Source organism: Terrapene carolina, unplaced genomic scaffold (genome assembly GCF_002925995.2).
Source record: "Terrapene carolina triunguis isolate 2854851 unplaced genomic scaffold, T_m_triunguis-2.0 Scaffold66, whole genome shotgun sequence".
NCBI classification, from domain to species: domain Eukaryota; kingdom Metazoa; phylum Chordata; order Testudines; family Emydidae; genus Terrapene; species Terrapene triunguis.
Genome location: NW_020664417.1, coordinates 58300902 through 58316078, shown reverse-complemented (window position 1 = coordinate 58316078; position 15177 = coordinate 58300902). Strand labels below are relative to the sequence as shown.

The window sequence follows — 15177 nt, the reverse complement described above, 5'->3', positions numbered from 1 at the left end:
GAGGAGGATCTTGGTAAGGATCAGTAGCAGATGATTCCTTCCCCTCTGGAGTAAGGGGGAAAATTAGGGAAGAAACCATGACTATTAGTTGTCTGGGTTTCTCCTGGGATGGTGCAGGTAAGTGCTGCCCCTTATTCAGGGGGATGCAAGTCTCAGTCTTGCCTTTGCGCAAGAAGAAAGCCGCACTGGGTTCCTGGTTCCTCAAGGAAGTTCTGAGAAGTATAGGGAGGTCACTCACCAGACAGTGCACCCCCACATGGATAAGCATGGTGTAGCAGTCTCCAACTGGCACCACCTGTCAATAGCCTCTCTGAGCCTAGGGTGGCTTACCTCTTCTCACAATTCAGCCCTCCAACGAGGCCATTTACAGTCCTGCCTCTTCCAGGCTAATAATAAGTCCAATAAAACAAGTCTAATGATCTAATCCCAGGCTTTCAGTCCCACCCTGGGCTCAAAAGTCTGTGTCTCCCTTTGTATCCAGGGGCCTTTACATCCCCTTCCTTGGGGTCAGAAAAAGAACCCAGGCCATCCCTCTACTCTGTGTTCCAATCCAAGGACCCTACATTCAGCAGCTAAGGTCTGCTTCCTCAGATTCACTGCTGAGTCCCTGGTCCACCTTCTGCCTTCATCTGCCTCCAGGCCCCTTTCAGAGAGCAACTCTTTACAATGCTTTCTCCCTGAGGGTATCAGCACTTTGTGCCACTTTCTGCCAGTTTGAGAGTGACGCAAAGTCCTCCCTCAGCCCTGCTCTGTGCTTCAAACTTAGGTTGACATAACTATAGTGGTCAAGGGTGTGAAAAATTCACACACCCCCAAGCACCGCAGTTAAGTCAACCTAACCCCCAGAGTAGGTGCAGATTGAAAGAATTCTTACATCAACCTAGCTACCACTGCTAGGGAAGGGGGTGCATTACCTACATTGATGGGGAAGGGGGTGCATTACCTACATTAATAGGAAAACCTCCTTTGTCACTGCAGGAAGCATCTATGCTACATTACTAGCTGTAATGTAGACATGGCCTCAGACTCCCTGACAGCAGCCCATTCTGCTTGGTCTGCAGGCTTTTATCCCAGCTCTTGATAGTCCACCAATTAGCTGTAGTCCCCTTAGTAACTGGCAGGGTGGGGTTTATACACCCCATCACAGGAAGGGATTTATATGCTTCCCTAAGGCTACATATACTCTACCGCCTATGTGGGCAAAAAAAAGATTTAAAAAACAGTTGTGATTACAGTTTTAATTGCACCGTTACACAATAATAAAATACCAATTTAAAATTTATAAATATTTTAGATGTTTTTCTACATTTTCAAATATATTGATTTCAATTACAACACAGAATACGAAATATACAGTGCTTACTTTATATTTTAATTACAAATATTTGCACTATTAAAAAAATAAACAAAAGAAATAGGATTTTCTCAGTTCATCTTATACAAGTACTATAGTGCAATCTCTATCATGAAAGTACAACTTAGCAATATGGAGTTTTGGGTTTTTTACATAACTGCACTCAAAAACAAAATTTTAGAACCTAAAAGTCCACTCAGTCCTACTTCTTGTTCAGCCAATTGCTACGACAAACAAGTTTGTTTACATTTACTGGAGACAATGCTGCCCGCTTCTTATTTACAATGTCACGTGAAAGTGAAAATATGGCACTGTTGGAGTCGGCGTAGCAAGATATTTATGTGCCAGATATGCTAAACATTTGTATGCCCCTTCATGCTTCAACTTGTAGGCTCTAAAGTTTTACAATGTTTTGTTTGAGTGCAGTTACTAAAAAAAAAAAAAAAAATCTACATTTGTAAGATTGCACTACAGTACTTGTATGAGGTGAATTGAAAAATACTATTTCTTTTATCTTTTTTACAGTGCAAAGATGTGAAATAAATATATAAAGTGAGCTCTGTACATGTTGTATTCTGTATTGTAATTGAAGTCAATATATTTGAAAATGTAGAAAAACATCCAAGAATATTTATAATAAATTTAAATTGGTATTCTATTATTAACAGTGCAATTAAAACTGAGATTAATCATGACAATTTTTTTAGTCTAGATAATTTGTTTTGAGATAATCGCAAGCATTAACTGCAATTAATTGACAGCCCTAGAAAAACTATACACATAGTAGGAAGGAACCTGGAAAGCAGTAATGCTGAAAGTGAGCTAGGAAAGATAATGGACAGCAGATTAGACAGCAGAAGTTTACAATGTGACAGCAGAAAAGCCCAATGCAATTACAGCTATGTACACAGTGGTGCCATGGGACAGAACAATGACATAACAGTACCTCTCTCTCTAGTCCTGGAGCAGCTGCACGTAGAATATTGCATTTAGTTATTTTCCATAGAGACATTGGAAAAACTGAAGAAATTTCAGGAAAGAATGAAAATGGTCAGAGGTTGAGGCTTCTGAAGTATGAGGACATTAAAAGAATTAAATACGCATGTCTAGTCTAACAAATTGCTAGTAGGGAGGGAGAGAAATATTAGAAGGGTGTAAGTACCAAGTACGATGAGTAATCATTTAAATGAATACAAATACAAAGAATATAACCAGGAGTATCATTATTTTTTAATATAAGTATAACAATAGTGCCAATGGGCCAGCTGACAATATGACCCCATTGTGCTAGACACACAGGGAAATAGACAGTGCCTTCCCCAAAGAGCTTACACTCTAAATAGACAAGACAGACAAAGAGGAGGGGAAGGGATACAACATAGCAGCAGAGTCAACAATGGGTTGGTCTGCAAGTCTCATGTTAGAGAAGGTGGTGGTCATCCCCTGGAGATGGGGCCTAGGTTGGACCCTATCTCCTCCCCCAGCTGATACTGCAGTATCTACTGAGGCTACTTCTTGTGTTTGCTCCCACCAGCTTGATTTACTCTCACCACCCAAAGTAGAATAATGAAATTAAAAAAAAAAAATTGACAAAATTAAAGTAACCTTCAGGGAAAAAAAATACTGTCCGTAAAATCTACTAGGATGGATCAGTCTCCCATAGGAAGTGGTGGAACGGTAGATTGAAAAACTAGATTGAACAAAACCCTAGTACAATAGGGCACTAGCTTGTGTTTTCAAAAAGATGTTCTATATGACCCAATACATCTTTCCCATCTTTAACTTCTATGATAGATAAATTATCTATGGTTATCCCATACTGACTCCCCTCATAAGTGAAGTGTCATAGGTACAGATGGCCAAAAAAAATATTCAAATTCCAACATTTTTCAAAGCAAAAAGCTTTTGTTTATGTGGTTTTGCTGTTTTTTTGGTTTTAAACAAAAAAATTCTGTGAAAAAAATTCTCAGTTTTGAACAGCTCCAGTCATAAGAAATAAGTCATCACATTGGCACAGTATGAATTGTAGCGACACACACACACAAATTTTTCTTCCATCTCCAGTTATGCAGCACTCAAACAGTTTTACAGACATCTAGATAATCAGATACTTATAATGCCTTGAAGATAGAATAGGAGAAGTTTCATTTGATAGAAATGATTATTGATAACAAGGTCTGTCCATATTTATGAAACAGACCTTATTCATTAGTTCCCATATTAGTTAAAAACAATTAAAAAGTTATTGACATAGTTACTACAAACAACATAAAAATAACAAATTATCACTGTTTGGCCCCTGGCTGGTATGGCTATATATTAAAAACAATTAAGAAACTGAACCTTCCTCTTTTCCAGAATTACTGAAATCCAAGCAAGAATACCAATTACGTAATAGACATTGGATTCTATCATGCAAACGCTCACTCATGAACGTTAAAATTTCCCCTTGCAGGGAGAACTAACACAGACCTATACACCATTTAAATCTTAATGAAGTCCTATTTTGAGGCCTTAAGTGTTGCATATGCCTTTTGCTGGTTATTTACATAGGACTGAATTTCACCCATTGTTAGATCCTACTTATTGGAGTAGACTCATTTAGGTTAAGGAAAAAATACATGAGTAAATTAATTCTATAATCCTTAATGATTATACAGGATGGAAAACCTAAAAAGGACAATGATATTTAGTTGATTAAAATTAAAAAAAAAACAACAACAATCAAGTACACACAATATGCAAATAAGAGTGTTGACCCTGTGCTAGTTATGACTGCTTCGGTTTGGACACGAGTTTTTTCTGTTCATTCAACCAGCATATGAATTTTAACAAGAGAGCAAATTACTTTTTCCTCAAGAAGCATACACATTTTTTATCAAACTACAATCAAACACTTTTCCAGAAACACATTGTGATACTTTTGGTTCATTCAAGCTAACAGACTGCCTTATAACTTTTTAAAGGTTGAAATGTAATGTACTCCTCCACTGGACCTACTGTTGCCAACCCTCCAGGATTGTTCTGGAGTTTCCAGGAATTAAAGATTAATCTTTAATTAATGATTATGTCATGTGATGAAACCTCCAGGAATACATCCAACTAAAAATGACAACCCTGTTTGGGCCTGGCCCAGTTTGCAAAAGAACGTGGTTTTGGAGGGACTTAAGGACTCCTGCTCTCTAAGGAAACAAAAGCTGGGATCATTTTGAAAATTAATCGATCAGTCTGTGTATATGCGTGGCTAGGATGTTATCCCGTATAGTGACTACGACCATTTTCAACAATTAAACAGGATTACAAGAAGAATGTTCAATTTGGCAAAGGGGGAGATGGAGTGGTAACTTTGGTCCAGATCCTGCTCCATACTGTGGCCCCTTTACATAGTTCTGGTGGGGGACTAGCACCTTGGGGACTGCTACAAACTGGAATAATCTAGCTCAGTCCTAAACTGGCTTTGAATGATACAGGGGCCAAACTGGTCTGGAACAGTCCTTGAGATTGGGTGTGTGTGAAAGATGCACACAGCCACTTTTGTTCTCCCTCCTCACCTTAGAGCTCAGACACAGCTGAAGATCTACCCTTTAAACTGATGAAATGGGCAAAAGTTCTTACATATTTCTGGTCTCTTTGCCCTAACCATATTAGTGTTAAGGATAGCCAGGGTGGGAAGCTTGGGGAAGCCTATGTTTAACAGCCTTCCAATGACTTCAAAATAAAAATACTTTTAGCATCTTTGAAAGTGGCATCATAATCAGTCTGGTATATTGCTTTAACACATTAGTCTTTCACTTTGAGGGACTCGTGTTTAACCGTGGGATTCTGTCACAACCAGCGTAAATTTATATTTATGCTCTCTCTCTATCTACTCCCTATTGAATCTTTGTTCACCTCACAGATTCTCTTCATAGAGTGATACATTTAGCATTTGCGGTGCAGGGAAGGACCTGTAGTAGCAGGGCCGGCTCTAGGTTTTTTGCCGCCCCGAGCAAAAAAATTTTTGGCCGCCCCCCCAAGTCCTGGGCTCTCCCCCCCACCCACCCTCGCACCCCCTGCCACCCCAGCACTGGGCTCCCCTCCAACAGTGTTGACTCCGCCCACTCCCCCCTTGCCTCCAGCCGGTCCGGCGCTGGCGGGATCGGGGTAAGCAGCGGAGCTCCCGGGCCGCGCCTCAGACCAGAGTCCCTCCAGCCAGGGCTCCCGCCTCCAGGATCAGCCAGGACCTGGGAGGGCAGAGCCAGGAGACCGCCCCGGCAGGGGACTGAGGAACCGGGCAAGGGTAGCCCCAGAGGGAGCGGAGCCCTGGAGAGCGGGACGCGGGCCCGGCACGGCTGCGCCCCGCCCTCTATGGTCCCGCTGCTGCTTCTGGACGCAGTCCCTGGGCGGCTCGGGCCACTTCGCCCAGCCCCGGCTGCGGCGCTGGGGGAGGCGGCCACCCTGCGGCATCTGCAGGCGGCTCCGTGTGCCCCGAGGGGTGGCCCCCAGCCCAAGTCTGCCCAGCCCAGCCACAAGGTGCGGGCGCTGCTCCCCCCGCGGCACGAACTGCAGTGGCCCCAGGGCTAGGGCCAGCTCTAGGCTTTTGCCCCCCGAAGCAAAAAAAAAAAAAAAAAGGATGGCCAGAATGCCGCCCTTGAAAATGTGCCGCTCCAAGCACGTGCTTGGTTTGTTGGTGCCTAGAGCCAGCCTGAGTAGTAGAACAGCAGCTATCCTGCAGGTACAGAGATAACTAACATATAGTAAAAGTTTGTTATAGTAACCTATTTTTCTAAAGACTGTTTAAAATCATGTGGCTGAATCAAAAACTTTTGTTTATAGTAATCTCTCAATGTCTGAGCAGTAGAAGTTCATGTTTTCAATAAAAATAATATGGTTTGCACACTCCTCTATGGAAAAGTAAAAATTTCCCTGAAAGTATCATGATAAATAAATCCTTACAAACACACTGAAGTGATCTGACATCAAGAAGCAGTTCTACAAGATGATGTTACAGATCCGGCAAATGTTACAAATCCAGCAAAGGCAGCTTCTCCGACATTCTAGCTTTATTCCCAATAGTAGAGTCATCCACAGACAGTACATTTCTGGAATGGCATCAAAACCAGTGTGCCCATAGCTTCCAGTACCACAGATAGAAATAACTTAACATACATATTGGTCATCTAATACCTTTCTTAGCCTACAGTATGCAAATAAAAGAGGTTTTCCCGGTCATTTTAAAAAATAAAAATCAGAGATTAGACTCACAACAGCTCCACTCCTCTCCAACCTAGCAGGTCACCATACCCTATTTTAAAATATGATTTTATTGTGGAAGGTATCAAAGCTAGGCCTTACCAACATCCTGTTAAAAAAAAAAAAAAAAAATCAGCTCATGGGTCTTGCTTGCTTTTACCATTTGTAGAGAAGCTCAGATTTTATAATAAATTAATCAAATATAAAAACAAAGATACTTTAAAAATACATACGCATATTATTTATTCTTGCATGGTTTGAAATCAATACATAAACCAAATCTATGTCTTATTTGACTAACAAGTTAAATTAATGTCCCAGAATGCTGGACTTGATAAGATTTTAGTTTGTTTAAAGTGGCAGAAAAAGAAATAATTTTCCCATAATAACAATTTACGGGTGCACAGTTTGATCATCTCTTTGCATTCAGAGACTTATGTTTGGGAAGAATGACAAGAGATAGAATATGCATAATTTATTTATTTTTAGACTGAATCAAGGTGTGAGCTGTCACCACTGCAAGGCAGGATATTCAATAATTGCTTTGCTTTGGTTTTCTAAAAGCTAAGAGACTGATCAAATTGGCTATGGTCCTGTGCAACTGTCTTAGAGAACCAACAAGCCTAGATCCTGACATGATCAGAAATTTTGAATTGTTTTCAGGCGATATGGTCGGTTTTAGATGCAGGCAAACATTGATGAGGGAGTTAGTACTACCACCAATTTATTACCTGATGGTGGGAGGGTAGATTCAAAATATCTACATCTATGTGGATCTACCTGTCTTCTCTCCCAAGATGATGCCACATAAGAGCCCATAGAGGCTACTTTAGCCTTTTCTCTTAATTAGAGAAATCTCCACTGAATAGCTCTGCTATCACTCTGTGACCTGGGAGGGCCCTGGAGATTTCTGTTGACCCAGCCACCCCATACATACATGCTAGGAACTGAGCTGTGGATTTGGCACTTTAAGAGAAGCTGACACCTCACATAATATTTTATCAACGTGCATTTTTCCACTTTTTAAAATGTCACTTACTGATTTTTCTTCTCTCTTTTTTTCCATTATGAAAACAAAAAGGACTATTTTAATAAAAACACAGTATTTGTTTCCTAAAAGTTCATCTCTTCCTGCTAGTTATTCCCTGCTGATTATGAAGTCATCATCACTTGTTTGTGACAATTTCTACAGAAACCATAGTGATCTCACAGAGGGGTATGACTTCAGGTGGAAAATAAGCAACATAAATCCATGCAAATATCACTAGTTACAAATGAAAATGGGAAAGCAGAAAATGTTATACGTGAAACAAAAATGTCTAAACAGAAAAAAATTCCAAGTTTTTCACGAGGCATTACTGGATCTTTCTTATAATAAACATGTCAACTCAGAAGAGACAGCTTCCAGCTGAGCACCATGCTCTCAACACCCATAATTCAGACTGAGTAGCAGATGTTAAATGTGAAATCCATTAAGACCAATTAGATTTTCCAGAAGAAGGTACAGTAATAGCATGTGGAGGCAATCCCATATTACACAACAGCACCAAGAAAAACAAAGAAGTCAGACAGCTCAAAATGTAAGTTGTACGCTTTATCTGAAAAGTCACCAACCAGGATCTCAGTACTGAGCTGCCTGCAATCATTTCAAGTAAAGAACTAACTTTGGCCTACTCTTCTGTAATGGAGATATACCTATCTCATAGAACTGGAAGGGACCTTGAAAGGTAATCGAGTCCAGCCCCTTCCTTCACTAGCAGGACCAAGTACTGATTTTTGCCCCAGATCCCTAAGTGGCCCCCTCAAGGATTGAACTCACAACCCTGGGTTTAGCAGGCCAATGCTCAAACCACTGAGCTAACCCTCCCCCCTTTCAATATGAAAAACACTTTTGTGGGGTGTGATGGGGTGTTCACAGCACTGGAAGAGTTTTTATGATGGCCAGGCAGGCCAATTAACTCCACCGGCTGCACCTGGAGGAGGAGCCAGGGAGCATGGAACTAATTGAGAGCAGGCTCAGCTGTGCAGGAACAGGTGGGGCCTGTATAAAGCCAGGTAGCTGGAAACAGATGGGGGCTACTAGGAAAGGTGGCAGGAAGCAGCCACTCCCTGAGAGGAGGGTTAGGAGCTGGTATAACTAGAGAGTGAGAGAGCATGGGAACCAGGTGTGGCAAGAAGCTGTCCAGAGAAGTATCAGTGAGGGCTGGTAGAGGAAAGCCCAGGACTGTTGAGCTGAGGGTCCCTGGGCTGGAACCTGGAGTAGAGGGTGGGCCTGGGCTCCCCTGCCAGCCATTGAGGGAGTGATACTGTGGGGCAGTGAAAAAGAAGACTGCCTAGGACTGCTAGGATGAAGGAACTGTGTTACCCCAGAAGGGAGGAACACTGAATGACCTAGCCGGAGGCCTGAGTCCCTGTGGTTCCTGGGACTGACAGAGGGGATGCAGACCAGAGGGAGAGACAGGATGCTGACCTACAAACCATGAAGGGGGTACTGACCTCAAGAGCTAATCCCCAGAGCAACCAGGAGGAGCCAGACCAGCAGTGAGTGATGCACCCTGTGAGATGAGGCAACGGGAGGAGTAGGGCAATGATGATCACATACTATGTACAACCAGCCAATTAATCAACACTTTTGGATGACAGCTTGGAAGTGTCCTACAGAGAAGAAGCCGGGGAGACCCCTTCTTTCTCTCTCCCTAACCCCATGTGTATGCATCATTATACATAGTAAGCTGTGTCACTCTGGTGTCATCTGGGGCATAGGGGAGACAGATAAATTCTGTTTTATACTTAGAAGTTAACTTTCATGGGGGGAATTGTACTCAGTGTATCAGAGGGAAAATGCAGTTCATTCTCCTGTAGCTGTATGGGCTTTGCAGTGCCAACATGAATTAAAAAGTAAATTTATTTTGGATTACTAAACAGACATGACTAGTAATACAAGAAGCAGATCACTGAGCACTTTTTAGAGCCGAGACACACTTTAAAGTTAAATATTGGTCATGTAGCAATTGTATAGGTAAATGAAGAAGTCATTACATACCTACTAGCTTACACACAACTGCGGGCACTACAACCTGATTTCTTAGAGTTCTGGACAACACTAAGGAGGAATGACTGAATCTGTGCTTTTCAGGAAATGTTAAAGCTGTTGCATGACTTCCTCATGTGCAGCGTCAAACAAATTTTGGTTCTTGAATCAAAGTTAGGGGGATGGTTGCAGTCTAACTATGGATAAGTGTTCTCTAAACTAAATAAATAAACCACAATCATAAGTCGATTTGATCTACAGTAAGCTTTAAAAAATGAATATGGTAAAATTGTAGCTGATCATTTCAAACCAAAACACCTAGTAAAGTTAGAGGTATACTATTACACTAAGTTTAATTAATGGTGAAAAACAAAACTAAGTTTGACAGCATGAAGTTAACAGTACAATGTACAGACTAAAGGAGACATTCTGCCTTCAAACTTAAATCAGTAGTTCCCTATGGGTGATCACTGCATGTATCCAAGGGCTGGATCTGACCCTAAGGAAACTGTTTGGAAGTATATTTCTCACTAATCTAATGGATCAGTATATCTTACTAATCGCTGCATAGCGTGGCATTCTTAGAAAACAGTTAAAGGTCCACAATCTACAAATAAACAGTCAACAAATCCTGAGGTCTCTGTGACTATTATATGATTAGAGTACAATTATTAACACTGAGCCTAGTAAGTCTGAGACTAACATGAATAACAAGATAGCTAAAAGGATTTTTTTAAGTTGTTGAAAGATGAAAGCATGAATATGTAACAGAAAATTAGGCTTCTTTCCTGCATAACACCAAATTAACATTCTGATATGGGACAAAAAAAAAATTACAAACACAAAACTTTGTAACAGAATAAGGTTCAATTCTTTTAGTGCTTTAGTTGTGAAAACATGAAGGGCTCTTATACCTTTAGGGAACCGCTCTGTGTTGAGTGCAGTGTGACTACTACCAGCCTCCTCAGTGAGAGTTCCAGGAAAATCACCCTTGTAGCAGGCCCAATTCCTCCTCATGTTCCAGCATGCATAGCGGAAGTGTGGCTGCTGCGCCATATTTGGAGAGACTGCAGTATCCACTCTTTTCTATGCCCAGCCAGCTCGGCTTGTGGGTAAGGGGAGGATGAGACCATGGCACTGTCAGCTTCCCCCTTCCTGTGGGAGAATCTAGTACCAGCAAATACATTAGCCCTGAGTAGTCCTTCCACTCATGGTGAGTAGCACAAAGGCAGGGGTGAAAGGGATAGCCATTCCCCCACTGCATGCTTGTGCCTGGGCCAACCACAATCTTGCCTTTACATTTCTAAAGCAAGGTAACCAATCAGACTATTCTATTTAACAAATTGTGTTAATTACACCATCAATCTGAAATATAGTTTGTTTCAAAAAATGATTTAAAAGTAGTTTCAGGTAGTTCACTATGCCTTTGTCCCTCTGCCAGTTTCTGTGATTTTACAAAAAAAATTTCCTCTCCCCTGTTGCTGTGTGAAAGACCCACACAACCATTAGGGAAAACTGTCTAATTATACAAAAGAAACCATAAAATTATTCTGAACAAAGTGCTGTCAAATGCATAAACCAAACTGGAAAAAATAGGGAAAGCATTTTTCACTAATTTCTTTCAGCTGTGGGAATCTTAGGTGTTACTTTTAACAATCGTAGGTAAAAAAACAAAACCCTTAGACAGAAGGATAATTTTTAAGTTGAAATATCATTTTTAAAAAATTAACCACATGTTCTACTTTTTACAAAAATACAAACAAAATAAAAATTACAATGAGATCCCTCGTATAATTACACTGAAGCCCATGGAGTTACACCAAGGATTAATTTGCCCAGTGATGTAAAACAGAGCACTGGTCTTTACAGTAACATACAACACACTGCATAATCCAAAACATTATGAAAATCACCCAACAAAGACCTATAAATAGTTTGGGGACAATAAATAATTCTGGATTAGGCACTAAAGGCCAAATCCGGTACCTACTGATATCAATGACAAACTCCTCTTGTCTTCAGTGGGACAGGATTTGACCCTAAGGGAACATTTAATTTAATATAGAGTCTGATCCTGTAAACCCTCCATGTGCAAGATTCTCATGACCCACATGAGGCTTACAGAATCAAGACCATAATTGATATATTTAAAAATAAAGTTACAGTCTGAACTAAAAGTCCTTTGTCATGAATATTTAAACTTTGCAATGCTTTAGTGGACAAGAACAGATCTTAAAGTTCTAAGAAAAAAATATGGATTAATAAATATAGTTAATAGAACCATAATATTTCTGTTTGTCTTTTCACATTTGAATAAAAATCAGTGCAGTTTATTGAATATTAATCTTTTAAAAAATCATTAGATTAATATGCACACACAAATATATAATTACGTACTTGGAAAGCTATTTCTGGAAAAAACACAGAACTTTGGATATTTTCACAGTCTAATAACGATCAGAAATTTATTATATATTTAGGAATATCTATGCATATCTCCCCACAACACAAAACACACACAGAAGGGGAAACTAATAATTAAAATAGTTTGCAAAGTCGATCCAGAAAAGTGAAATGAAAGCCTTCCTAAAACTCAGTGTTTGTCGTCTTAGTTAAAAGCAGTGTGATTTGATAGATCATGGAAATTAATTTTCAAAATATCAGTTTAATACATACTGTTATATATCTTATTGAAAGATAATTAGCAGCATGATGGTGCTGATCATCTACATAACACAGTGTAGTATACATTACTGAATTAATTTTCCCTCTGATGGCAAGCTGTTGAAATCTATCCATTCTGATAAACACTCTGCCCAGCTATAGTTTTGTACACAAAACAGGTTGCTTAATTTAGTCTTACTGGGGAGAAGTTAGAAGTGGTTCTATCTACCTCCTAATCTCCCAGGCAGATGTTTTACTAAAACATTCCTCCTGTGCTCAAAAAGCATGAAAGCACACAAACCCAGGAGGAGCCACTGAATGGAAAACGATTATCTCTTCCACAGGCTTTACCTCAACTCTCCAACACGTTAAAAAGGTTTAAGGCTTCTTGTGTCTTTGAAAGAAAAATCTCTGCCAAATGATTTGGTGTTTTCTATCCAGCTGTGTTTTCATTAGTCCAAATCGCTCTCTATTCATCATCCTACATAGTGCGATTTAAAGTGTGCAGTCTAACAACAAACGTCCACATTTCATCTTCCATTTTCGACAGACCCGAAGTCTGTAAGTATACCACAGTACACTATAAAAGAATTATTTAAGGAACCGTGTACATGCCATGGAGTTTTCTTCTTTGATACCCTTTGGAAAGTTGATTCTCTCATGACGGTTCAGTTCTATCCTTCACTGAAAATGTGCCCAGATGGAGTCTGTTTATTTTGCAGTTAATGAGAACGGAAGGAAATGTAGCGATAAAATATTAAAACCCTTCCTTGCTTCCAGCACTGCTGTTTTAATCTTTGCAAAGCCCAACTTGAACAAAAACGGTGAAACCCTCAAAGTCAGACATCACTGCTCTCTCCCAAAATCACGTACATCTTTAAAGAGAGAAAGAGATAAAAGCAAGGCTGGTGGTTGTTACTCTAGACAGCTTTTGACTAGCGATAACTATGTTTTTGATGTATGATGCAAAAAAACCCATGTGAAATACTGTGGATTCACTCAGAATCTCTCTCCAGCTTCCTAACATTAGTCATTACACCTGACAAGCACCAGTCCGTCTATTAGCCAGTGCCTATGCACTGTATTCAGAATCAATTTCTTACAAATTCCAGATTAAGCTCTTTTACATATGGTACAAATACACACACACCTGCAATGTAAAGCTATGAGTTTTCATGAATGACTGAACTAAACGCACTGTAGGAAACAGCAATCCTATGGACATTTTGAAAGGGAAAAACGTCTGATCTGAACAAATTAGAAGCAGAAGGACCACAACCTGTTCTCCCAAAGGCACCTTAGTTAGGATTACTTTGACTCTACTGCACTTTGGGTGGGGAGCAGTTTCCTTGCTTTGTCCCCACAAAGCAAAAGTAAGTGGGATTTGATGGGGCGGGGGGCAGCTAGCCCTTTTCTACGTCTTTAAATAGATGCTGCCAAGTCTCTCCCTCCATCCTTAGGGGGGATGAATATTTTAAAGTATTTTATAAGGGAGGGTTTTGCAATGAGGCATGCACAAGCTCCCACTCAGAACCGGCCCCTGCTCCTGGACACTGCAATCTGGGCTGAGTCCTGGCGGAGGAAAACACCTGCCTGCCCTACCACACATGAACACACCCTTGGCCTGCCTCCCTGGGGACTACTGCCAGGTGGGCAACTTACTGTAGAAGATGTACTCGGTGTAGCTGCTCCAGATCTTGTCCTCCCTGTACTGGTTGATGAAGGCGGCCGTGCCGGTGGAGTTACAAGCCACCATGTGGAAGCCGGCCTCCGAGAGCCGGTCAAACGCCTGCTCCAGGTAGGTGAACTTGAGGTAGAAGCGGGAGGTGTATTTCTCCGGGGGCCGGTCGGGGTCCCGACTCTCGTTGAGCGTCTCCCCGAACACCTCCTTGGCCAGCGCGATCCTGCCGCACACCATAATCCGGGCCACCCTGCGGAACTTGGCGTCCGCCTGGTTCTCCCGCACCGTGGTGTACGAGCCCCGGTAGCCCACGGTGAGGAAGCCCGAGCGCTTCTCCAGAGCGGCCCCGGCCGCCGCCCGCAGCAGGAGGTCGCCGCTGCCCTGCGAGTTGCTGTCCTCCAGGTCGCTCTGGCAGCCCTCGTCGTTGAGCGAGCCCTGCTTGGTGACCTTGGGGGAGAGCAGCTTGACCAGCTCCCCCAGCTGGAAGTACTCGGCCTCCCGCAGCAGCCGCTCCTTCTCCGGGAAGTGCTCGGGCAGGGCCAGCTGCTTGTCCCGCAGATAATCCAGCACGTACCTGAAGAGGAAGCCGTCGCGGTCGATGAAGAAGCGCGCCCGGCTGTCCCTGGGCAGCTCCCTGGCGGCCGCCTGGCTGCCCCGGCGCGGGGAGAACATGCTGGCCAGGGTGCTGTCCGGGACGCTGAGCAGCGTGGAGTGCTTGGTCACATACACCTGGCCGCCCACGTTCAGCTCCACCACCTCGGGGAAGGGCGAGCAGGACGGCGCGGCGGAGGAGGACCCCATGTCACTGATGGGCAAGATGCTGCTGCTGCCGCCGCCCGTGTCCTTCAAAGCCATGGCTGCAATGGACGGAGGGAGCGTCTCCAAGCCCCCCTAGCCAGGACGGCGCGCGTCTGCTCAGGCGGGCGGGCTCCGGGAGGCTGGAGAGCTCGGCCCACGTGTGCGCCAGGCTCCGTGCCCCAGCTGCAGGGAACTTCCCCGGGGCGCGCCCTCTCCCCCTCACTGCCCCATCCGGAGCTCCCCTCAGTGCCCCCCCTCCCTTGGAAGCGTCTTCGCAGGCGTGGGCCCCGCTCCCTGCCCCCAAAGAAGGTACTAGTCCCAGCGCCCCTCTGCGCCCCAGCTGGAGGGCTTTCCCAAGGCGCTGTGTCCAAAAGCTGCAGCCCCTTTATCGTGCCGCGCGAGGGGCGATGTGCGGGA

The 15177-nt window shown here is 42.7% G+C and overlaps 1 protein-coding gene across 1 annotated transcript in view; it reads right to left on the bottom strand.

Annotated features, from left to right (window-relative positions):
* The window catches only part of KCTD8 (potassium channel tetramerization domain containing 8), a 161035-nt gene extending 146173 nt beyond the window's left edge, over window positions 1–14862 (bottom strand). Inside the window, exon 1 of the mRNA XM_024211697.1 lies at window positions 13944–14862. Coding sequence (XP_024067465.1) covers window positions 13944–14817 — 874 coding nt within the window. The 5' untranslated portion in view covers window positions 14818–14862. The remainder of the gene's footprint in view (window positions 1–13943) is intronic.
* Between the last annotated feature and the right edge of the window lie 315 nt (window positions 14863–15177).